The 26,319-nt window shown below is 43.5% G+C and overlaps 1 protein-coding gene across 3 annotated transcripts in view; it reads left to right on the top strand.

Annotated features, from left to right (window-relative positions):
- The first annotated feature begins 1,048 nt into the window (after positions 1-1,048).
- The window catches only part of trhr2 (thyrotropin releasing hormone receptor 2), a 33,758-nt gene continuing 8,487 nt past the window's right edge, over positions 1,049-26,319 (top strand). For all 3 annotated transcript variants that reach the window (XM_061677412.1, XM_061677413.1, XM_061677411.1), the window contains exons 1-5: positions 1,049-1,185; positions 3,458-4,173; positions 5,975-6,107; positions 6,482-6,633; positions 10,367-10,490. In XM_061677412.1, coding sequence (XP_061533396.1) covers positions 3,791-4,173; positions 5,975-6,107; positions 6,482-6,633; positions 10,367-10,490 — 792 coding nt within the window. In that variant the 5' untranslated portion in view covers positions 1,049-1,185; positions 3,458-3,790. The remainder of the gene's footprint in view (positions 1,186-3,457; positions 4,174-5,974; positions 6,108-6,481; positions 6,634-10,366; positions 10,491-26,319) is intronic.

Raw genomic sequence — 26,319 nt, forward strand, 5'->3', positions numbered from 1 at the left:
TTGCTTTCGCTGCTTTTTATCCGATAGAGGAATACGAAATTTTTTTATACATGTAATATAGAAATATACAATTCATCATGTAGAGCGGTTAACATACGATTGCTAAGATAAATAACAAACACTCTCAAATACTCTGGAGTTCATAAATACAGTTGTAAGCTGCAGGTATCACGCTGTCCACTTGGGGTCGCAATTCTCACATATATAACTGTTAGCACGGAGTACCGACAACGCGGTCCGGATAAATGTAAATTGATAAATGTCATGTGTGTTTATTAACCCGTAAATATCACCACATATTCACAGTGGATTGATCCTGGACTCATTTAATTGTCATTTCTGCATCGTGATTTGCAAAGGAACGCTAAGTTCTGATAGTAGAGACCCTTTATATTGAATTTCGCTAAATTTGCTTGCATTATTAAGCTAAATGTCTCGTAATTTAATAATAAATCAAACTAGTGATTGTCAATTTTGTTCTCGGATTAAGTTGAAAGAGGAAGTCTTAAAAAGAACGACAAGTCGATCGTAAATGCCATTTAAAGTGCATAGAAATGGCAAAAAAAACATATTTTAAAAAATTTTATATAGTAAATGCAATGTTATCAGTGGGCCTATATCTATTAAAATGACCACATATGAGTAATTGCGTATTGAATACAAATCCTGTAATGTATCATAATCATATTCATGTAAGACAACCCCCCCCCCCCAAAAAAAAACAAACACGGCAAAAAAAGTCACACGAGCATGAATGAATTTCAAGTATCTATGAATTTAATCATTCATATCAACTATATCGTGACAATGACATTTCCCCCTTTGTTTTATAAAATGGTTTGTTAAATGCGACAGCAGTGGTTTATCAACTAATTATTATAGTAAATTGTATTTATGATGAGAATAAGTGGAAATTTTGCAAGCCACTGTCATCGATTATTGTGAAGGTGTCAGGCTTTTATTTTGAAGTCACACCGACTGCTTCCCAAGTTGTACCAACTGGTGACTGATCGTGCGAAGGAGCGTGTTACAGCAGGTGGACCACTGACAGGGGTCACATTGAACTGCTGTCAACCTGCCTAGGTTGCAACGAGACACGCTGGGAAAAGGAAATGGTAATTGTTTTGATCAGGTCACTAAAGATAAGATTCAGGATCTCGATGGAATCTTGCAGAGAGACATAAGGTAAATAACTTTTTTTCTTTTCTTTTCTTTTCTTTTCTTTTCTTTTCTTTTCTACAATTAGACCAAAACGTGAAGTTGAGGACCAACATATGTGCAACTGCATTATGCCACATTAATGCATTAATTTCATTGTTTTGCGTTCTACAAGGGTTTGACACACAAAACGAGTAAATTAAAGGAAGCAATTAGGGCAGAAAATCAGATTAGAGAGATACATCCACATTATGATATGAAATATGTGATCATTTATTCCTTTACCTAATTATGCAGCGTCTGAACATTTTCAGTCTGTATAATATCTGCTCTTTCACACAGCAATTGAGGATGCTCATATGCCACTCTTGCATTCTTTACTGTATGCAATCATAACATAAGTACGTGTCGGCTTTTGTTGTCCAAGTCAATGGGTGTTTATACATTAAATAGGTAGGCTAGTTATGTAATCACATTAATATTGGCATACACACTTCTAATAATTGTTCACAGTCTGGCAGCATTTCAACATAGGCAGACATTGTAATATATTCAATAAAGTCATCGTATTCCAATTCCCCCTTTTATTCATGTACATCATTTATTTTTTTAACGAAAGATTGATACATGTGTTACATATTGACAAATGGACAATTGGGGCACCTGATCATTACACTTGCAGAAAATATAAGAAAATATGGAGTTGATTACATATTTTTAGAGTTGGTCTGAATTTTGGGAATTGTTGTCCATTCATCCAGAAGAGATTTTGTTAGGTCAGAAACTGACACATCAAGACGATGTGCAGCGTAGATCTTATTAAATATGTCCGATGGTGTTGAGCTCAAGTCTTTTTGTGCGCCATTCATGTTCTTCCACACCAGTTATTCAAAGGCTGTAGAGACGCATCCATTTACACTCATATTCACATATAGCAATGTGCTCAGAGTGCCCCGTGATTGGTTGGCGACCGGTTCAGGGTGTACCCCGCCTCTCGCCCGAAGATAGCTGGGATAAGCTCCAGCAGCCCACGGCCCCAGTGAGGATAAGGTGTATAGAAAATGGATGGATGGATAGACATATGTCTCTTTTGTGGTGTATTTTGTTGAAAAGGGCAGTGTGTCCCTATTAATTACGGTATACAATCTGCGGAAGCACTCCTCAATAGTCTCACTAAGCCCCTTCTTGTATAGATGATGTTACCACAATGAAGCGTCATTGTTGACTATGTTTGCAACATGTTTTTGTCAACATACAAATGAGAATAGACTGGAAGCAAGGTTGATTGGTCAACAAAGCAGAAATTGTGTTGGACCTTTCTTACATTCAAAGCTGCTTATTGCCAGCTTGTTTGTACTCAGGTAATTATATGATAAATGATAAATCTATTTGTCAGCCCTTTGACTGATAGGTGATCGATCATTCTAGGGTGTACCCTGCCTCTTGCCTCAGTCAACTGGTAAATGCTTCGTCTCTCAGATAATGCAAGTATGGCTTAACTATCGGAGAAAATGCATTAGCTGCATTCTCTCTCTCTCTCTCTCTCTCTCTCTCTCTCTCTCTCTCTCTCTCTCTCTCTCTCTCTCTCTATATATATATATATATATATATATATATATGTATATACATATATATATATAAAGAATGCAACTGGGACGTATGGGAACATCATTTCAAGGAGGTGAAGAAGTCAGTTATTTTGTTGTGTGTGCTCAGTTATGAAGTTGATAAACTATGATTAATGGCAGAATAGTGCAACAAAATTACATTTTCATTTCATGTCCACCTCAATTTATTAGCGGCAGCCCCCAAAAGAGAGAGACTAATACAGTATGTGCTCGTGCTCTGCCTTGGAGTTGAGCCAGGAGAGCAACTAATGCCCCCTTCACTTTCATTGTGTTGTGGACGGGTCACTTCATTTAAAATTAAGACAACCCCAAAATAAACCTTAGAGGTTCAATAAATTGAGCTGACCACAAAATTAGAAATCACAATTTACTTCAATCAGAAGTCCTCAGATGTATGGCATTTCAAGCAAACAGTGGGTAGTTTGAATGCAACAATCTTATTCAAGTGTTCCTCACAAGGCATCAATTTAGGTCTTTATTTTTCTAAACAAAAGAAATCTTGCACTTCACAGTAATGCTTTAATGTCACTGTCTTTTTCCTTTGAATCATTTGTTTGCTCAACTAAAAACCCAATAATTCCCTCGGTTGACGTATTGCCTCCAAGCATGTTAGGAAAGATAAATAATTGATACAAATTGAGTCCTTTCTTTTCTTTTCATTCTTTTTCTAGGTGACTGATCAGGAGCCTGGGGCAGTTTCGAAATCTAGAGACAATCACATTTAATATCATATTCGTTAACTTATATTTACATCTATATTAGTTCAAAACAATACAGAAAGGTAAACACAAAGACCTAATGAGCAAATCAATTACAGACTAAAGCTGGTAGCAAGTTTATTGTAACAAATTCCATTAATTTTGAATCAAATATCATGAACTGAGAGTCAATGCTCTCAATACAGGGGAAGGATCATGCCCCTCATAATTTTTTTTTAACCAAATGATTCTAGCCTTTATTAACTCACACTTTGAAAGAAAAACAGGTCAGCTTTTCAAGTAGACATGACTGACAATGTGAGCTCCAGAGTTGACACCCCAACCAACATTTCCCTGAGTCCCAGCATTGCCATTTCCCAGTCCCTGGAGTATAAGACGGTGTCTGTCTTCTTAGTCTTGCTTGTGTGTGGTGTTGGCATTGTGGGAAATATAATGGTGGTCCTTGTTGTCCTGACCACCCGGCACATGAGGACACCTACAAATTGTTACCTGGTGAGCCTGGCCATAGCAGACCTGACCGTACTAGTAGCGGCGGGACTTCCTAACATCTCGGACAGTCTCACGGGAACCTGGGTGTTTGGACACGCTGGCTGCTTGGGAATTACCTACCTGCAGTACTTGGGCATCAATGTGTCATCCTGCTCCATCACCGCCTTTACTGTGGAAAGGTGAGGAAGGACAAACAACACTTTTATAAAGCATCTCAAACCCTTTTTTTTTTTTTCCTTTTTCACTTTTAGGTGTTGGCCACTATCTTATCAAATTAAATAGCAAATGAATCAATTACATTTTCTCCTGTTCATTTGATTTTATTGGTTGACTCTAACCATTTCTTATTGTCTTATAGTTAATATTCAGGCCAACAGTACTCACAGTATTATAGCATTTGACATAACACATAGAAAGAAAAATATAACAAAATGGGAATAATTTGAGATAATGAGTAACATTATGGCAGCACGGTTGAGGAGTAGCATATCTGTCTCACAGTCAAGAGGTTCTGTTTTTGATTCTCAATTTGGACCTTGCTGTGTGGAGTTTTCCTGTTCTCCCCACACTTACATGGGTTTTCTCCAGGTACTCAGGCTTCCTCCCACATTCCAAATATATGCATGTAAGGTTAATTGAAGAGACTCCTAAATCATCCATAGGCAGGAACATGCGGCACAGTGGCCGACTGGTTAGAGCGTCAGCCTCACAGTTCTGAGGTGCGGGGTTCAATCCCCGGCCCTGCCTGTGTGGAGTTTGCATGTTCTCCCCATGCCTGTGTGGGTTTTCTCCGGGCACTCCGGTTTCCTCCCACATCCCAAAAACATGCATGAATTGGAGACTCTAAATTGCCTGTAGGTGTGAATGTGAGTCCGAATGGTTGTTTGTTTGTATGTGCCCTGCGATTGGCTGGCAACCGGTTCAGGGTGTACCCCGCCTCCTGCCCGATGATAGCTGGGATAGGCTCCAGCACGCCCGCGACCCTAGTGAGGAGAAATGGCTCAGAAAATGGATGAATGGATGGAGGCAATACATGAGTGTGAATAGTTCTTTGTCTATATGTGAATGGTCTTCCACTTGTACAGCACTTTTCTGACCTCTTAAAGGTACTCTACTCACTTCAACACTGTCTCCTCATTCACCTACTAATGACACAGCATAAGGAGCAACTGAGTGTTCAGTGTCTTGTCCTAGGACACTTGGACATGGTCACAAGGACTCAGGCTCAAACCCACAATCTTCTGGTTGGGAGATGACCACTCTCCCAACCGGACCGTGCCACCCATATGTGCTACAATTTCTCCATGTTTTCCATATAAGTATCTATTGATATCGGTCCTACTTTATTTGTTTGTTTCCTTTTAATTAATTTGATCATCATTTTAAATCCCTCCTCATCCTTTTTCCTACAAATAGCTATCATTCTCACTCCTTTGTTCAGATCTACTATCCTACCTCAAGGTCATTTTCCATTTTCGCCATACAGCTTTCCAGTCATCACCTATCTGCTCCTTACTTTCCTCACTCCATTCTCTTCCCAATCCTGCCATTTGCAGATAATTAATTGATGTATGGGTAAATTACTGTTACTGTACTTATCCTCATACAACCAAGTTGACTGTCATAGTCCTCGGGCGTGCGCATAGAGGTCCCCCCCATCCACACTCACCCAGGAAACTGCGGAACACAAAAATATCAGAACTAGAATCATGACGTGCCCTGTGATAGACTATTGACCAGTTGACAGTGTACCTTGTGTCTTGCCAAAAGTCAGCTGGGATAGACTCCAGCTCAGCCGTGACCATAATGAGGACAAATGGATGGATAGAGTAACATTCCATTTAGAGTAATACCAACTATAAACTAAAAGTCAGCAGCAGATTATGGTAAGGGAAAACTAAATACAAAACAAGAGCCACAAGTGATACATAATAGTATTAATATTGTGTGACTTCTTCTTCTGTTTTATCACGTGCGCAGGTACATTGCTATCTGCCATCCAATGAAGGCTCAAACTGTGTGCACAGTGTCCAGGGCCAAAAGGATTATTGCAGGGGTTTGGATATTCACCTGTGTTTACTGCATATTATGGTTTTTCCTCGTGGATATTCAGGTAAGACATAATGCATCTTACAACAAAAGTTGCCAGTATATTGACTATCAACCAAATGTAACCTTTAAACACTAATGGGAATGTGAAATGTGTAAAGGAGGCATGTTTGTGCTTGAAACACTTAATAGAGCAGTAAGGTTACATTGTTTTCAAAATGTATTCCATGTTGAACATACTCAGCAGTCCTCCAATCAATAGTGGTGACCTTTACGAGGCATAAAATGTTAAAGAGATCCTCTTTGTACAAAAGCTTGCTCGACAGTAAGTGGATGTCAAAAGCAATTTTGAGAGCAGTATTCTCAGTGTGCTGATGTAAAAATATAAATTGTAACATTCTAATGCTCAGTTTATTTCTCCAATAAATATGTGATCAGGTGAGCCTGGATGGACATGTTCAGTGTGGCTACAAGGTGAAGCGGGAGCTCTATCTGCCCATCTACCTCATCGACTTTGCTATTTTCTATGTCGTCCCATTACTTCTCGCTATCGGGCTCTACGGATTGATAGCACGGATTCTCTACCTCGGGTAACTACAGTTTCATTATTGACAATACCAGTGACCTACTGTTACAGGAGAAATGCATTTTTCACAATTTGAAACAGTTCCCTGGTTTCCAAATAAAAGGTCGCTCACATTCTTTGATCGAAATACACAAAGGATGAAGAATTACGGCACATTCAGCATCCATTTTAACACTCTGGTTGAAATTACCCATTTTTGCGGGGGCTGTTCTTTCTCATGCAAATGAGCCACTGCTCACCCAGAACCCTTGTACTATGGGGCTTTTCTTACCATGATGACCCGATGAGAAAATTGAGAGAGAAGGAACATCAGAAGAGGGAAGTGTGGTACACCAGGACGTACCAGTGATAGTAAGGAGGAAGTTAGAAAGGCACCAAAGAGGATAAAACAATGGAAAGTTAGTTGGTCCTGATGACCTCCTGTGGAGGTATGGAAGCATCTAGGAGAGGTGGCTGTGGAGTTTTTGACCAGGTTGTTCAACAGAATTCTAGAGGATGAGAAGACATGGCAGAAATGGAGAAAAAGTGTGCTGGTGGCCATTTTTAAGAACAAAGGTGATGTGCAGAGCGTATTTGAAAGTATTTGTGAGCAACAGTATGGTTGCATGCCTAGGAAGAGTACCACAAATGCAATATTTCACTTGACGGTGTTGATGGAGAAGTACAGAGTAGGTCAGAAGGAGCTACATTGTGTCTTTTTCAGAACTTAAAAAAACCTATGACAGGGTACCCAGAGAGGAACTGCATGAGGAAAGTCTGGAGTGGCATAGAAGTATGTTAGAATATTACAGGGCATGTATGAGGGCAGCAGAACAGTGGTGAGGTGTGCTGTTGGTGTGACGGAGGAGTTTAAGGTGGAGGTAGGATTGCATCAGGGATCAGATCTGAGGACCCTTCCTCTTTGCAATAGTGATGGATAGGCTGACAGTTGAGGTTTGACTGGAATCCCCATGGAACACGATGTACACAGATGACATAAATCACTCACGCATGCACGCACACGCGCATACACACACACAAACACACGCACACACACACTGTCTCTCTCTCTCCCCCTCTCTCTCTCTCTCTCTCTCTCTCTCTCTCTCTCTCTCTCTCTCTTGAATGGTTGATACTTTTTATGTGAGCATAATCCCACTCATTTGTTCACATATCCATCCATTTTCCTCCGCTTAGCCGAGGTCGGGTCGCGGGGGCAGCAGCTTTAGCAGGGAAGCCCAAACTTCCCTCTCCCCAGCCACTTTGTCCAGCTCTTCCAGGGGGACCCCGAGGTGTTCCCAGGCCAGCCGAGAGATGTAGTGTCTCCAGCGTGTCCTGGGTCGTCCTCTGGGGCCTCCTACCAGTGGGACGTGCCTGGAAAACCTCACCAGGGAGGCATCCTAACCAGATGCCTGAGCCACCTTATCTGGCTCCTTACAATGCAGAATAGCAATGGTTCGACTCTGAGCCCCTCCCGGATGATGGAGCTTCTCATCCTATCTTTAAGGGAGCGCCTGGACACCCTGCAGAGAAAATTAATTTCGGCCGCTTGTATCCGCAATCTTATCCTTTCGGTCATGACCCACAGCTCATGAGCATAGCTGAGGTTACCAACGTAAATCGACTGGTGAATCTTCTTCACCATGACAGATGGATACAGAGTCCGCCTCAGTGCAGATGCTGCACCAATCTGCCTGTTTATGTCCCGCTCCATTCTTCCGTCTCGTGTCCTTTTCTGAGGACCACGGCCTCAGATTTAAAGATGCTACTTTTCATTCCAGCCTTTTCGCACTCGGCTGGAAACTGTTCCAGCGACTGGTTAGTGCATCTGCTTCACAGTTCTGAGGACTTGGGTTTAAATCCGTCCTCGCCTTTGTGGAGTTTACATGTTCTCTCAGTGCCTGCGTGGGTTTTCTCCAGGTACTCCCGTTTCCTCCCACATTCCAAAAACATGGTTAAGGTAGGCTAATTGAAAACTCTAAATTGCCCGTAAGTGTGAATGTGAGTGCAAATGGTTGTTTGTCTATATGTGTCCTGCAATTGGCTGGCGACCAGCTCAGGGTGATTCCCCCATCCCGCCCGAAGTCAGCTGAGATAGGCCCCAGCACACCCGCGACCCTAGTGATGAGAAGCGGTTCAGAAAATGGATGGATGTTCTGACCTCTTTGTTCTGGTCAGAACCCGAGCTGCAGCATTCTGAATGAGCTGAAGCTATTTCATGCTCCTTTGGGGAGTCTGGTCAGAATGCCATTACAGATAAAAGCATGGATGAGCTTCTCCTGCTCTGCTTGGCGCATACAAGCCTTCACTCTGGATATGTTCCTCACCTGGTAGAACGCTGTTTTAGTAATTGATTTGATATGACTGTTGAAAGTCAGGTCAGAATCTATCAGTACACCAAGGTTTCACTTGGTCTTTGTTTTTTCTTTAAAGAGAGTGACTCCAGGTATTTATTAACAGCAATCCTCTTTTCTTTCCTGCCAAAACAGTTATCTCAGTTTTGTTGTGGTTTAATTGAAAAAGTTTTTTGCTCATCCAGTTATTTATCTGTTTTAGACAGTGACACAACATCTCAATTGAACTGTAGTCCTCTGGAGACACTGCTAGATATAACAGTGTGCCGTACCTATGCTAGTCAACATTAAGGTTCTGAAGAATTCTACCCAAGGATAGCATGTACAGGCTGAACAAGAGGGGTCCAAGAACTGACCCTCGAGGGAGCCCATAGGTCATTGCCATTTGATGAGATTTAACACTTCCAATAGTTATGAAAAAACTCCTTTCCTCCAGGTAGGACCTGAACCATTTAAGGACTGTTCCATTTAGTCCTATCCATATTTCCAACCTGTTCACCAACCAGTATATTATGATCCACCTTGTCAAAAGCCACACTGAGATCCAACAAGAATAGAATTGACAACTTTCCCGATTCAGTATTCAACCTTATATCATTTAGCACTTTGATTAGAGCTGATTCTGTACTGTGGGATGAGTTCAGAAACCTCATTGCAATTTGTCAAAAAGTCCATTTAAGTTCAATAAATTCCTAAGTTCATTAAAACTAACTTTCTCGACAATCTTGGCTATAAAGGAGAGATTTGAGATGGATCTATAGCTTGCTAACATGGACGCGTCCAGTGGTCTATTTTTTTATTTTTTTATTTTTTTAGAAAAGGCTTCATGGCAGCTACTTTAAGAGCTTTAGGAAACTCGCCTGACTGAAGTGAGCAAATTATTATTTTCTGCAAATCACCGAGCACAGACTTTGAGGTAGTTTTGAAAAAGTCAGATGGTATTGAGTCAAGACAGCTCGTTGATGGTTTCAGCTGCTGAATCATTTTCTCTACAGTTTTTTGGTCAACTGTATCAAGTTCTGAAATGGTAATAGACTTTTTTCCTGGGTGGCTTCAGCTGTAGCATAATTTTGCTGATTTGTGCTGAGATATAACCTGATGGATTGTATTTTTTCACTAAAATAAGCAAATTTATTGCATTTATCTGTGGTGAGGAGTTCTGGCGACCCCTAATAGGACAAGTCAAAGGGAAAAGAAGATGTTCCTAAACTACAGAGCATTATTATTTTTGATATTGGTGGCAAAATATCACAACTTCATCTTGTCAGATACTCCACAATTCTTACTCAGACCTGTCGTGTAAGTAATTAAATTCAAATAAACAGAAACTATGAAACAATAGTGGAATTACTGAAATGGGACTATTTGGAATTTTAGCAACTTCATGTTCATGTGTCCCTCCAGACCCCTTCCAAACCAACCTGAAATCAGTGCCACCACATTGCGCCAAAGCTGTCGGGAAGTCACAGAAACGGGGAAGAGAGGTCGCTCACGCCGCCTGAAGAGTGCACTCTCCTCGAGGAAGCAGGTCTGCCTCACTCGCATAATTACACTTTACCCATCAACCCGTTCTGCTTAAACATTTGTCGTGAGACCCCTTTTTATTCTTTAACTTTTTGTTGTACCGAAGTTCCCAGTTATAATCTTTATTCGTGCGGTCTGCAACATCTCAAAGATGGAGTGAGATAGAATTTTTTTCTTTCTTTGTGTTTGGCAAAGCAGTGGTGCGCTGAACACACACAGAAAACAAGGAAACAGAAATGAAGCATCATATGATCTTCTCTCAGTGGTGAGCCATGGTCAGGCTTCAGTTACCTCTAATCTGCAAACTGTCAACAAGTAGAATTGGAGATCTCGGTAGTGAAGTGAAACCAATATTGTCATTTGTGGGTGAAAATCCAAGGTTGCAAATGTAGTCACACTGCACTCAAGTACAGACAATGGCCTCTCGGCCAGACGATTAAATGGCTCTCCCCCTTTTTTTGCATTCCAAAGGAATGATTCCATACGTGGTGTGGGGCGTGCCTTTAAATTGCCGCATAAATAGTTGAGTTTTCCACACAAACACTGGCTAGTGCGTCCTAAGCTTTGTTGCATGAACTGATGCTTGAATGAGAGGCGAAACGTCTTCTAAGACTAACAGAATAGTGCAGCTGTGATTGATTCAATGCCCTGAGAATGAAATGACCTGAATGAATGAGAATATTCACAGGCATGCACTCAAGTGTGCAAAAATAAAAAGATCGTTTTATCCGGTGTTGCTTCTGTGCATGTTCCTGCTGTGCATGTCTTGACCTCAGAGGGCCAGTGCGTGCGTGCGTGTGTGTGTGCGCGCGTACGTGTGTGTGCGTGTGTGTGTGTGTGTGTGTGGGCACGGCTGTGACTCAGTAGGTAGAGCGGGTCATCCAGTGATCTAAGGGTAACTGGTTCGTATCCCGGCTCCGACTGTCTGCATGTCGAAGTGTCCTTGGGCAAGACACTGAACCCTAATTTGTCCCAAGTGGGCCTGGCAGTGCCTTTCATGGCAGCAGTCGGCCATTGGTGTATGAATGGGTGAATGTGAGCCTTTGTAAAGCTCTTTAAGCACTGTGATAGTGTAGATAAAGCGTTGATAAGTGCAGTCCATTTACCAAAGTTCATTATTTTGAGAGATCTAAGTGTCGAAAGTTCGATGCTAATTTCCGTTAGCTCGTCAATGGTGTTTTTCATTCATTGTGTGTTAGCTTTGAGCTAGCCATTTTTGTGAACACAAATGAAGACACGTAGTTTGTGATTTATTTGAACATTCAATAGGTGTAATTCTTTTGTTATGTGTTTAGATTTACAGTGAACTTCAACTGGAGTGTCAATAAACGACTTTAAGCAAGCAACATTCACTCTCACTCCTTGCTATTATGTTAGTACCTTAGCAAGTTGTTATTGTGATGAAGTGTCTTCATTGGTCTTTGTGAGAAGATGAACGTGTCCATTTTGTTGGGTAGGGAGCGTAGATTTTCGAAGTGAATCGACGGGAGCGGCATTCGGAATCCTTTCTTAACCTGCACTCCGGCTCACTTCGTTGTGAACCAGAGTGCGTTGCCTTTGCCTCCATGCACCGTGGATCGCCGGAGGGGCTGGGGGCACATGCAAGAACGATCGTGCATTTTGGGGATAGATTCATGAGGTCCCAGGGCTCGAGACTACAACCAAAATGGTCGCATATGCGACCCTTTTTTCAGTATGCGTGAACAAAAATTTAATCTGGTCGCACTTGCGCAAGCGCCTGTTTTAATGCTCCATTTAACACAGTGTCACTATATAAGGTGTGGTGGTTGAAAGTTGCCGTCTTTTTCACTGCCTTAGTCAAGCTCTTCCACCTGCACACTCTCCAAAGAGAGCACCATCTAGTTATTATGAATGGCCAACAGGCATGTGCATCCGCGTGTGTGAGGTGCCATCGCCATGGCGAGAGCGAGTCTCTCGTGGCGGAGTGGTTGTGAGCTGGATAAACTCAGTGCTCGTGGAACGGCGCCCTCCTCCATTGGCTGAAGAGGTGTAACCGACAAGGCTGCGGATAGTACTGGTACCCACTCAGATTCATAATAGGGGCTTTTCCACCAACCAGCCCAGGAACTATGAGTTCCTGGTAGCAAAAGGTTCCTGTGGCCATTGCGGTTTGTGTTTCCATCGCACTAATTAGTTCAGGATAGCTTAAGCAAATGAGGCTGATGTTTCTCGTTACTGACACTTACTGGATCTAAAAAAATGCTGGTATTTCAAGATTTCAATGTCTTATTCTATATCTTAATCTAATTTTTGAATATTTGTGATAACTTTAAAACCTAACCCTTTATCCAGTTGAGGCAATTGATAACTTATTCACATTTGCATTGCCAACCTGGTTGCAGACAGTTTTTGAGGTAGGGAGTTTTATTACACACAGGTATGTCCATCCATTTTCTTTACCGCTTATCCTCACTAGGGTCGCAGGCTGCTGGAGCCTATCCCAGCTATCTTCGGGCGGGAGCCGGGGTACACCATGAACCAGTCGCCAGCCAATCGCAGGGCACATCGAAACAAACAACCATTCGCACTCACATTCACACCTACGGGCAATTTAGATTCTTCAATCAACCGACCACGCAGGTTTTTGGGATGTGGGAGGAAACCGCAGTGCCCGGAGAAAACCCACACAGCACACACAGGTACATTTCAATAAATTAGCCCCTAACGACATCGATCCGTACCAGCCACTTTTTAAGCAGCAACCTCCTGAAGTCGGATCTTCAACTCGACAGGGGAGACGAATCTTACAAGCCCGACATCGAACTCATGCTATCTGCATCTCACGTAAAACACTACCTGTATAGTTACATGTTTTGTTATACGTTTGTAAGGCAGAGAAGCGCTGGGAGCACACAACTCTGGCCTTATGTGTCGCGAGTTTCAGTAGAAATTGTACATGCCCTCACCACACGTCATGAGTCTCACACCCCACACTGTAAAACATGAGGTGGTTGCTAAAACGGAGTAACAATTTACACTGTACTCAGAAATTTGTAACTTAATCTCTACTATCTAGCTACGTCTTGTGGCATGTACTCAACACTAGCTGAATTGAAATACCTTCTAAATATCCATGGAAAGAGTTACATCCTTTTCTTTTCTTTTTTAACTTTGTACCAACACCAATATTTTTACAGCATGCAGCCAGTGACTAAGGTCCTTAAAAGCATGTTTCCAGCGGTACGGTGCCTGTTGTATTGTTCAGAAAGAAATAAGAAACAAAAAACTAAATCCTAATAATACTACTTATGTTAGTTAAAATGTGAATTTCATGTAGTTTACATAATTATTTTTATTGATGTAAATGTGTTGTTGTTGATTAAACTACTTTTCATACACAAATTTTAAAATGTTAAAAACATTGTGTAATTAGCATAGGTTTTGGGTGGTGATTAGCATTCCAGAAGACTTTCATCATGTATGACTACTTGATAAGGTAGGCATTTTCATAAAAAAATCAATTGTTTCGCGATGATTTCCAATACAAATTCTGCAATGTATCTTCTTCTTTTCCTTTCGGCTTGTCCCGTTAGGGGTCGCCACAGCGCGTCATCCTTTTCCATGTAAGCCTATCTCCTGCATCCTCCTCTCGAACACCAACTGCCATCATGTCTTCCCTCACGACATCCATCAACCTTCTCTTTGGTCTTCCTCGAGCTCTCTTGCCTGGCAGCTCCATCCTCATCATCCTTCTTCCAATATACTCACTATTTCTCCTCTGGACGGGTCCAAACCATTGAAGTCTGCGCTCTCTAACTTTCTCTCCAAAACATCGAACCTTGGCTGTCCCTCTGATGAGCTCATTTCTAATTTTATCCAACCTGGTCACTCCAAGAGCGAACCTCAACATCTTCATTTCCGCCACCTCCAGCTCTGCTTCCTGTTGTCTCTTCAGTGCCACTGTCTCTAATCCGTACATCATGGCTGGCCTCACTACTGTTTTATAAACTTTGCCCTTCATCCTAGCAGAGACTCTTCGGTCACATAACACACCTGACACCTTCCTCCACCCGTTCCAACCTGCTTTGACCCGTTTCTTCACTTCCTGACCACACTCACCATTGCTCTGGACGGTTGACCCCAAGTATTTAAAGTCCTCCACCCTTGCTATCGCTTCTCCCTGTAGCCTCATTCTTCCCCCACCAGCCCTCTCATTCATGCACATATATTCTGTTTTACTTCGGCTAATCTTCATTCCTCTTCTTTCCAGTGCATGCCTCCATCTTTCTAACTGTTCCTCCAGCTGCTCCCTGCTTTCACTGCAGATCACAATGTCATCTGCAAACATCATGGTCCACGGGGATTCCAGTCTAACCTCATCTGTCAGCCTATCCATCACCACTGCAAAAAGGAAGGGGCTCAGGGCTGATCCCTGATGCAGTCCCACGTCCACCTTAAATTCTTCTGTCACACCTACAGCACACCTCACCGCTGTTCTGCTGCCCTCGTACATGTCCTGTATTATTCTAACATACTTCTCTGCCACTCCAGACTTCCGCATGCAGTACCACAGTTCTTCTCTGGGTACTCTGTCATAGGCTTTCTCTAGATCTACAAAGACACAATGTAGCTCCTTCTGACCTTCTCTGTAGGTTTCCATCAACATCCTCAAGGCAAATAATGCATCTGTGGTACTCTTTCTAGGCATGAAACCATACTGTTGCTCGCAAAGTCACTTCTGTCCTGAGTCTATCCTCCACTACTCTTTCCCATAACTTCATTGTGTGGCTCATCAACTTTATTCCTCTATAGTTGCCACAGCTCTGCACATCACCTTTTTTCTTAAAAATGGGCACCAGTACACTTTTCCTCCATTCCTCAGGCATCTTCTCACGCACTAGAATTCTATTGAACAAGCTGGTCAAAAACTTCACAGCCACCTCTCCTAGATGCTTCCATACCTCCACAGGAATGTCATCAGGACCAACTGCCTTTCCATTTTTCATCCTCTTTAATGCCTTTCTAACTTCCCCCTTACAAATCATTGCCACTTCCTGGTCCACCACACTTACCTCTTCTACTCTCCCTTCTCTATCATTTTCCTCATTCATCAACTCCTCGAAGTATTCTTTCCATCTAGCAAGCACACTGCTGGCACCAGTCAACATATTTCCATCTCTATCCTTAATCACCCTAACCTGCTGCACATCCTTCCCATCTCTATCCCTCTGTCTGGCCAGCCTGTATAGATCCTTTTCTCCTTCTTTAGTGTCCAACCTGCCATACATGTCATCATATGCCTCTTGTTTTGCCTTTGCCACCTCTACCTTTGCCCTGTGTCGCATCTCAATGTATTCCTTTCGCCTCTCCTCGGTCCTCTCAGTGTCCCACTTCTTCTTAGCTAACCTCTTTCCTTGTATGATTTCCTGTACTGTGAGGTTCCACCACCAAGTCTCCTTCTCTCCTTTCCTGCCAGAAGATACACCAAGTACTCTCCTGCCTGCTTCTCTGATCACCTTGGCTGCAGCGGTCCAGTCTTCTGGAAGCTCCTGCCGTCCACCGACAGCCTGTATCACCTCTTCCCGAAAAGCTGCACAACACTCGTCCTGTCTCAGCTTCCACCACATGGTTCTCTTCTCTGCCTTTGTCTTCCTAATTTTCCTCCCCACCACCAGAGTCATCTTACACACCACCATCCTATGCTGTCTAGCCACACTCTCCCCTACCACTACCTTACAGTTGGTAACCTCCTTCAGATTACATCGTCTGCATAAAATGTAATCCACCTGTGTGCTTCTACCTCCGCTCTTGTAGGTCACCCTATGTTCGTGCCTCTTCTGGAAAAAAGTGTTCACTACAGCCATTTGCATCCTTGTTGCAAAGTCTACCACCATCTGTCCCTCCAAGTTCCTTTCCTGGATGCCGTACTTACCCATCACTTCTTCATCACCCCTATTACCTTCACCAACATGTCCATTACAATCTGCACCAATTACAACTCTCTCTCTGTCTGGGATGCTAAGAACTACATCATCTAGCTCCTTCCAGAATTTCTCTTTCACCTCTAGGTCACATCCTACCTGTGGGGCATAGCCACTAATCACATTACACATAACACCCTCAATTTCAAATTTCAGCCTCATCACTCGATCTGATACTCTTTTCACCTCCAAGACATTCTTAGCCAACTCTTCTTTTAAAATAACCCCGACTCCATTTCTCTTCCCATCGACACCATGGTAAAATAATTTAAACCCTGCCCCTAAACTTCTAGCCTTACTGCCTTTCCACCTGGTCTCCTGGACACACAATATATCAACCTTTCTCCTCATCATCATGTCAACCAACTCCCGAGATTTTCCTGTCATAGTCCCAACATTCAAAGTCCCCACATTCAGTTCTAGGCTCTGTGTTTTCCTCTTCTCTTTCTGCCGAAGAACCCGCTTTCCACCTCCTCTTCTTCTTTGACTTCGACCCACAGTAGCTGAATTTCCAACGGCGCCCCGCAGGTTGACGGCGCCGGTGGCGGACGTTGTTAACCCGGGCCACGACCGATCCGGTATGGAATTCTTTGGATGAACGCTCATATTTGTTTGGCAAGGTTTTAAGCCGGATGCCCTTCCTGACGCAACCCTCTGCATTTATCCGGGCTTGGGACCGGCCTACAGTTTGCACTGACTTGTGCCACCCATAGGGCTGCATTCTGCAATGTATATATATATATATATATATATATATTTAAAAACACCAACAGGAAAGTGTGCTGCCTTTGGTTAGAAAGCTTGGTCACAGCTGCTGGTCATGCCTCCACCAAAAGGTTAATGACCAAAAATGACCACCGGTGCACAAGTCTCATTCAGAGTTACTAAAATTATTTGACTGCAGTGATTACCTCAAAAGGTTATGCAACAAAGGTTTTGTTCTCGGCCAGTTCACTTAAAAATATCTGCTGGACCACAAAAATAAAGTAATGATGATTTTCATGATTTCTAGTTATTATTACTTGCCAGTTTCAAATAATTACAGTGAACATTGTGGGGTTTCTTTCTTCAATTGCACGGTACCAACGATTTTGTCCATGTGTAACTGTTTGAAAATGACTTCTATCAGACGCCTTGATGAAACCAGCAGTCTGATCCAAACCACACACTCCTCAATAATCCAATAGGTTCATGCTTTGAGATCTTTACCTTACCAAGCAAATGATTTCATCTTGGTTAGATATGGAGTCACTGTATGTGTTCCTGTCTGAGCACTGTTTTTGTGGTCTGAGTTTTAAAAGATTACAATCTCCTGTAGTCAAGGGCCTCCATCTAACAGCAGAAGATTTGCATAATGTGATTTTGGATTTACAAAGAAGTGTGCTTTATACTTCTCATGATTTTACTCCCTCAGTTCTTCAACAGACACTTTACACTCTTTCATTCATCATTTCATAGCCCAACTTATTCTGATAGGATATTGATAAACTTTTGCACGCTGAAGAATTGCGCTATTATGAATGGAGATTAAAACAGCGTGTTTTCATATTCTTAAACAGTTTTAATCTTATTTGAGTCCCCATGGCTATGATCTTCTGATGTGCATCTTGAAGAAGAAGATATCGGGTCATTGTTGCTTGCTGCATTTTGACAGCACAGTGAGCTAAATATATTTCATATTTTTCATTCAGGGGGCAGAGCTATTCTTCAATTCCTGGAGTCTCTTATTTTCTTGTTATGTTGGACCTCAGAAGCCTCCCACCCCATTATTAATCTGCATATTTAAAATCACCCAATGCTGTTCTGCTTATTATGACATAACTTCCCCTCCCATGTTAAATCAAACATTTTGCTGTGCATACACATTCGTGCTCTTTATCTACCTGCTGAGGTGGCTGCAGCTGGCTTACCACACAGCCTGGACTTGGAACCTTATCTCAAAGCACACTTATGACATGCCTCCTCTCAGCAAAAATAGTGAGAGGCACACTGCTTGGTTTTTCCATTTTGCTTCCCTTGGTGGAGAAAAGACAGACAGCTGCCTGAAAGGAAGCATGCACACTTGATTTGAAAAGTCATGGCACAACAAAGGTGGGATGATGGCTTTTCCAACAAAAAAATGAGGGCTAGAGCAAAGAGCGGTAGGAGGTAAAGCTGTTACCGTATTATTACAAACTGATAAAGCTGATCACTGGAGGCTGACAGACGGACTTTATTTCCCCCTTTGGCTCTGTGTTGTTCAGAAATGTCTGAGCTGTTACCATGGTCACTGTGTGATCGTGGGAAAGTGTTGGGAGGAGTAAGCCAAGGCAAGATGTACACAAACACACATACACAGCCTTTTGACATGAAGTTGAATGATACTAAATGTTACTGCAGTTTTTTACATTTTCAACTTCTGGAGTCTGATCTTAAGAATGTCAGGTTTGTCTTCTTCTTGTTCTTCTTCTTTCTTCTTCTTCCACACCGCAACACCCTTTTTCATATAGGCCTACAGTATATTCTGCTTTATATCACTCAACCTTCTCTTGGGTCTTCCTCTAGCCCTCTTGCCTGGTAGCTCCATCATCCTTCTACTAATATACTTACTATGTCTCCTCTGAACGTGTCCAAACAATTGAAGTCTGGTCTCTGTAACTTTGTCTCGAAAACATTGAATCTTAGCTGTACCTCTGATGAGCCAATTTCTAATTCTACTGGTCATCCTGTTCAACCTGTTCTCTCCGGAAGAGACCTTCAACATCTTCATTTCCACTGTCTCTTAAGACGTACAACATGGCTCGCCTTATAAACCTTCCTTCTTCATCAAAGTAGAGACTCTTCTATCCCATAACACAATTGACATTTTCCTCCATCCATTCCAGACTGCTTGGATCCGTTTTTAAAATATATATATTTTTAACTTTAGTGTATAAGAAACTGTAACTTTATTAGTCCCACAATGGGGAAATTTGCAATGTCTATGTTGTTAACTAAGGTATTCTGATCCGTCCATGTGTACTGACATTAATAAAAATGATAATTCCTTTTATAAATCAATTTTATGATATCCACCCATGGGGACAGCCCAAAAGGGTAACCACACTCCTCAGCCTCCCTGGTAAGGTCTCTTCAAGGGTGCTTGAGAGGAGGGTCTGTCGGGAAGTCGAATCTCAGATTCAGGAGGAGCGGTGTGGTTTTCGTCCTGGCCGTGGAACAGCGGACCAGCTCTACACCCTTGGCAGGGTCCTCGAGGGTGCATGGGAGTTCGCCCAACCAGTCTACATGTGTTTTGTGGACTTGGAGAAGGCGTTCGACCGTCTCCCGTATGGGGTAACAAACCCCCTGATAGGGCTCTTCATTCCCTGTACGACCGGAGTCCAAATTTGGTCCACATATCCGGCAGTAAGTCGGACTCGTTTCCGGTGATGGTTGGACTCCGCCAAGGCTGCCCTTTGTCACTGATTCTGTTCATAACCTTTATGGACAGAATTTCTAGGCGCAGCCGAGGCGTAGAGGGGGTCCGGTTTGGTGGCCTCAGTATTGCATATCTGCTTTTTGTAGATGATGTGGTTCTGTTGTCTTCATCAAGCCATGACCCCCAACTCTCACTGGAGCAGTTCGCAGCTGAGTGTGAAGCGGCTGGGATGAGAATCAGCACCTCCAAATCTGAGACCGTGGTCCTCAGTCGGAAAACGGGTGACGTCCCCTCTACAGGGATCCTGAGATCCTGCCCCAAGTGGAGGAGTTCAAGTATCTTGGGGTCTTGTTCACGAGTGTGGGAAGAATGGAACGGGACATCGACAGGCGGATTGGTGCAGCGTCTGCAGTGATGTGGACTTTGTATCGGTCTGTTGTGGTAAAGAAGGAGCTAAGCCAAAAGGCGAAGCTCTCGATTTACCGGTCGATCGATGTTCCTACCCTCACCTATGGTCACGAGCTGTGGGTCGTGACCGAAAGAACAAGATCCCGGATACAAGCGGCCGAAATGAGTTTCCGCCGCAGGGTGTCCGGGCTCTCCCTTAGAGATAGGGGGAGAAGCGCCAGTGAGAGGAGCCAGATGAGGTGGCTGGGGCATCTGATTCAGATGCCTCCCAGAAGCCATCCCTGGTGAGGTGGTCCGGGCACGTCGACCCCGGGGACGACCCAGGACACGCTGGAGAGACTACATGCTTCGGCTGGCCTGGGAACGTCTCGGGATCCCTCCGGAAGAGCTGGATGAAGTGGCTGGGGAGAGGGAAGTCTGGACATCCCTACTAAAGCTACTGCCCCCGCGACCCGACCTCGGATAAGTGGTAGAAAATGGATGGATGGATGGGTTTTCTTTTAGACTAATATTTATGTATATGGGCAATTCATATTTAGGGTGCCAATATTTTTTAGCATGACTGTATGAAACACACAGCACAGTATCACAGTGGAATGGTTAATGAAAGTCAGCTTTGCATAACATGTTGACAATTGTGAATCACGTTATTACGGGAGAGTGGATTTATTTCTGACTTATATCACTGTCTAGGTTCATAACAATTAGCGGAAGTTGTTATTAGTAAATAAAAGGCAGAATACATACAGAATATTAAAACTTAGTTATTATTTACCATTCAAGATATGTGACTCCCCAGATGCATTGTATACATCTACGTGAAACTGTGCTGTTGTCTGCTTTCTTGAGTGAGGCAGGCTTTTTATTTGCAGCTTTATGCGATCATCAAAAGTAAATACGTAACAAAATAAATAATAGCCTGACTATGCAATATTACATCCATCCATTCATTTTCCGTACTGCTATCCTCACTAGGGTGGCAAGTGTGGTGGAGCCTATCCCAGTGCATAATAAAAATGGTTGAAAACATAATAGTGACGACGTGAAGAGAGACGGACAGAAACAAGTAATTAGAGAGGGATTGCGCAATCTGAGGTGAGGTGAGGCTGCTCGCTGCTGTACTTCATGTCTCACCCATGTATTCGAACAGGAAACACATATCCAGCCACTTTGACTCTGATATCATGGACATTATTGGATTAAAATAGAAACCAATTATAAAGAACAGATGAGAGAACAAAATTGAAAATAATTGTATTCAATCATTATTATTATTTATTTTTTTCTCCCTCCTCAGACTTCCGTGGTATATTGTCTTATTTCAGCTAATCTCCTTTCCTCTCCTTCAAGTGCATGCCTCAAACTTGCGCCCTGCTCTCACTGCAGATCACAATGTCATCTGCAAACATCATGGTCCATGAAGATTCCAGTTTAACCTCATCTGTCAGTCTATCCATCGCCTTTGCAAACAGAAAAGGGCCCAGCGCTGATCCCTGATGCAGTCCCACCTACAAGCTAAACTACACTCAAAACAAAGTACCTAATTTGATTATGTACATCGGTTGCACATGATTAAAATGTGGTAAACTAATATGCAGCAATTTTCCCATCTTCTCCTTGAAAATAATAGAATAATATGTTAGTTTAGCACATTATAGTTATGTGCAACCAATGTACATGTTTGAATTAAATAAATTCAACTGAGGTTATTTATACTGTTATACTACTATTATACTGTGTAACACCCACAACACACCTTACCGCTGTCCTTGAGCTCTCATACGCCCTTTTCTAACATACACACATGGATAAAATTGTTGGTACCCCTCTGTTAAAGAAAGAAAAACCCACAGTGGTCACAGACATAACTTGAATCGAACAAAAGTTATAATAAATAAAAATGTCATGAAAATTAATCAATGAAAATTTTTTTAATTGTGTTGTGAAATGTGTGTCATCATGGAGTTGATCAAGCTGTTTGGGCTCATCAGGGCACGTCATCTAGTCTTTCCAGAAAACCTGAAGTACACCTCTGAGTTTTTCCAGAAGATCATTATGAACTTGGATGGACCCAAGCTAAATGCAAAGCTACAGCAGCTAAAAATCTAATTTTCTTTTCATAAGGGACAGTCAGGGTGTGTGCTCGCAGTCCAAGACTGTCATCGAAGATGCTTTTCTAGTACTTAAAATGCCTTAATTCAAGATGCACTAAACTGCGTTATTATATGAGTGACTGGACTGAAAGGTGTTTTATACAACTACAAAGAAGCTGAAAAATATAAGCATGTAAAGTTCAAAATGCATTTCCAAATAATTTATTTTTATTTTGTGAGTTTTCAATAAGGCACGGTGGACGACTGGTTAGAGCGTCTGCCTCACAGTTCTGAAGACCTGGGTTCAATCCCCATTGGTGTGAATGTGAGTGCATCTGTGTGGAGTTTGCATGTTCTCCCCCGTGCCTGTGTGGGTTTTCTCTGGGCACTCCAGTGTCCTCCCACATCCCAAAAACATACATGGTCGGTTAATTGACAACTCTAAATTGCCTGCAGGTGTGAATGTGAGTGCGAATGGTTGCTTGTTTGTATGTGCCCTGCGATTGACTGGCAACCAGTTCATGGTGTACCCCGCCTCCTGCCCGAAGATAGCTGGGATAGGCTCCAGCACACCTGCAACCCTAGTGAGGAGAAGCGGTTCTGAAAATGGATGGATGGATGGATGGAATTTTCAATAAAAACACATTTACCAGATTTTGTGTTGTGTGAAATGAATTGTTGGGAGGGTTGAACGCTAAAATAATTTATTTTAGACTATTTATAGTAATTTGAGTTGGACTGATGTGAATCAATTTAGGCCACTAAATGTACTTATTTTACTTTGGCTGTATTTGATGAAAATGGGTGTGGCTGACTCAATTATATCCAATTACACGGAACTACAATATTTGAGTTGGAGTTACACAAATAAAATGGATGGAAAACCTGCAGTTATTTTGGCCCATTCTTCATGAGCAAACTGCTCCAGTTGTCTCAGGTTTGAAGGGTGCTTTCTCCAGACGACATGTTTCAGCTCCTTCCACAGATCAGGGCTCATAGCATACCTGCCAACTACTCCGGTTTTACCGTAATGAGTATGGTTTTATATAACCCATTCCGGGTTACGGCTGCATAGATAAAACATTTTTTTTTTTCATTTAAAAAATTACGAATAAAATTCCAATTCCTTAAAAAAAGCTTTGTTTGTTTGATCGCGAAAGAGCCATACCATAATTTAGAACAATGACAATCGGCACTGCTTTGTGATAACTTCATGTTGACCCATTCCAAATACAAGAGGCTATTTATATGTCCACTGCCAAGCACAAGGCACCATTGTTTCCAAAGTTGAGAGAATACGCAATTATGCAATCAACCGGAGAAAAATCGCAAACAATTTTGAAACTGAAAAGAAAATTACAGACTTTCTGTATAGAATATTTCAAAGCATATGCAGGAATAATTATTCATTCGAGAAAGGCCGCTCAGCTCCGCGAGTTCCCAACGTCGGTTGTGTGGCGGTGTCTCCAAAGCGACGTGGAACAATGCTGCTAACTAGCAGATGTGCAAGGTATGTCAGCCCCCTCACAAATGGGCAACACGGTGTTTATTCATTTGAAGTAGTACCACCCAAGTGATTATGTGGAAAGCATAAAAATGCGAGCACAGTCAGTAGGGACGTATTGGACCCAAAATTCAGCCTGGGAATGTAGATGATGAGAGCCCCGGTGCGCACAACGGATGACAGAATTTTTTTTTTGCAACGAAGCCCCGAATACTAACCAATGAGTGGTGACTGTGATTTCAGGTTTCATAATTTTTGCTGTATACACTGCATGCATAATACAATTGCCTACCCAGTACGGCAGCTTTACACACGGCATCTCTACCGGTCTGGTTATTGCTGCTTCCTGTTCTATTCTCTTCCTTCTCCCCCAATAACACCACCACATCTTTAAGAACTTGATTGCAAGAGGGAAGAAGCTGTTGGAATGTCTGCTAGTTCGAGTTTGCATTGATCGGTAGCGCCTACCTCAGGGAAGGAGCTGGAAGAGCTGGATGTGGAGGGTCCAAGAGGATTTTGCATGCTCTTGTCTTAGTTTTGGCAGTGTGCAAGTCCTCAAGGGTGGGTAGGGGGGTATTGACAATCCTTTCAGCAGTTCTGATTGTCCGTTGCAGTCCGAGTTTGTCCTTTTTTCTAGCAGCATCAAACCAGACTGTGATGGAAGAACACAGGACTGATTTGATGACCGCTGTGTAGAACTGCCTCAGCAGCTCCTGTGGTAGGCCGTGCTTTCTCAGAAGCCGCAGGAAGTACATCTTCTGTTGGGCCTTTTTGAGGCACAGTTCCAGAGATCTATTGAAGATCTGAGTGAAGACTGGAGTGAGCTGGTCTTTGCAGACTTTGAGGCAGGATGGGGACACATGGTCTGGGCCTGCCGCTTTGTTAATCTTTTGGTGTTTGTAATAATAATAATAATAATAATAGGAGTTATGTTCTTAATACACGAACGCAATCCATGTAAGAAAATGCCATAAATCACACACAGACACACACACACACTTATGCAAGCACACGTGCACACACAAACACACACACACACACACACACACACGCACGCACGCACGCACAGTTGGAGGGTTTACGATTTCTTGTATCAGAATCCCCTCCTTGAGCCGTCACCTTGTCGTGGTGGAGGGTTTTGTGTGTCCCAGTGATCCGAGGAGCTAAGTTGTCTGGGGCTTTATGCCCCTGGCAGGGTCACCCGTGACAAACAGGTCCTAGGTGAGGGACCAGACAAACCACGGCTCAAAGACCCCTAATGATGACGACAAAAAATGGACTTCGTTTTCCCTTGCCCGGACGCGGGTCACGGAGGTCCCCCACTGGAACCAGGCCTGGTGGTGGGGCCTGCACCCATGGGGCCCCCACAGCCCGAAAGGGTAACGTGGGTCCCCTTTCCCACGGGCTCACCACCGGTGGGAGGGGCCATAGGGGTCGGGGGCAGTGTGAGCTGGGCGATGGCCGAAGGCGGGGACCTTGGCGATTCGATCCCCAGAAGCTGGCTCTAGGGACGTGGAATGTCACCTCTCTGGCAGGGAAGGAGCCCGAGCTGGTGTGTGAGGTCGAGACGTTCCGACTAGATGTAGTCGGACTCGCCTCCACACACAGCTTGGGCTCTGGTACCAGTCCTCTCGAGAAGGGGTTGGACTCTCTTCCACTCTGGAGTTGATCACAGTGAGAGGCGCCGAGCAGGTGTGGGTATACTTATTGCCCCCCGACTCGGCGCCTGTACGTTGGGGTTCACCCCGGTGGACGAGAGGGTAGCCTCCCTCCGCCTTCGGGTGGGGGGACTGTTGTTTGTACCTATACACCAAACAGCAGTTCAGAGTACCCACCCTTTTTGGATTCCTTGGAGGGGGTGCTGGAGAGCGCTCCCGCTGGGGACTCCATCGTTCTGCTGGGGGACTCTAATGCTCACATGGACAATGGAAGTGAGACCTGGAAGGGCGTGATTGGGAGGAACTGCCCCCCCGATCAGAACCCGAGCAGTGTTCTGTTATTGGACTTCTGTGCTCGTCACGGATTGTCCATAACGAACACCATGTTCCAGCATAAGGGTGTCCACACGTGCACTTGGCACCAGGACACCCTAGGTCGCAGTTCGATGATCGACCTTGTGGTCGTGTCATCGGACTTGCGGCCGCATGTCTTGGACACTCGGGTGAAGAGAGGGGAGGAGCTGTCAACTGATCACCACCTGGTGGTGAGTTGGCTCCGATGGTGGGGGAAGATGCGTGGCAGGCCCAAACGTATTGTGAGGGTCTGGCGGGAACGTCTGGCAGAATCCCCTGTCAGAAGGAGTTTCAACTCCCACCTCCGACAGAACTTTGCTCATGTTCCGTGGGAGGCGGGGGACATCGAGTCTGAGTGGACCGTGTTCCGCGCCTCCATTGGTGAGGCGGCCGACCGGAGCAGTGGGCGTAAGGTGGTCGTGGCGGCAATCCCCGAACCTGTTGGTGGACACCAACGGTGAGGGATGTCGTCAAGCT

This window comes from Phycodurus eques, chromosome 5 (genome assembly GCF_024500275.1).
Source record: "Phycodurus eques isolate BA_2022a chromosome 5, UOR_Pequ_1.1, whole genome shotgun sequence".
Lineage (NCBI taxonomy): Eukaryota > Metazoa > Chordata > Actinopteri > Syngnathiformes > Syngnathidae > Phycodurus > Phycodurus eques.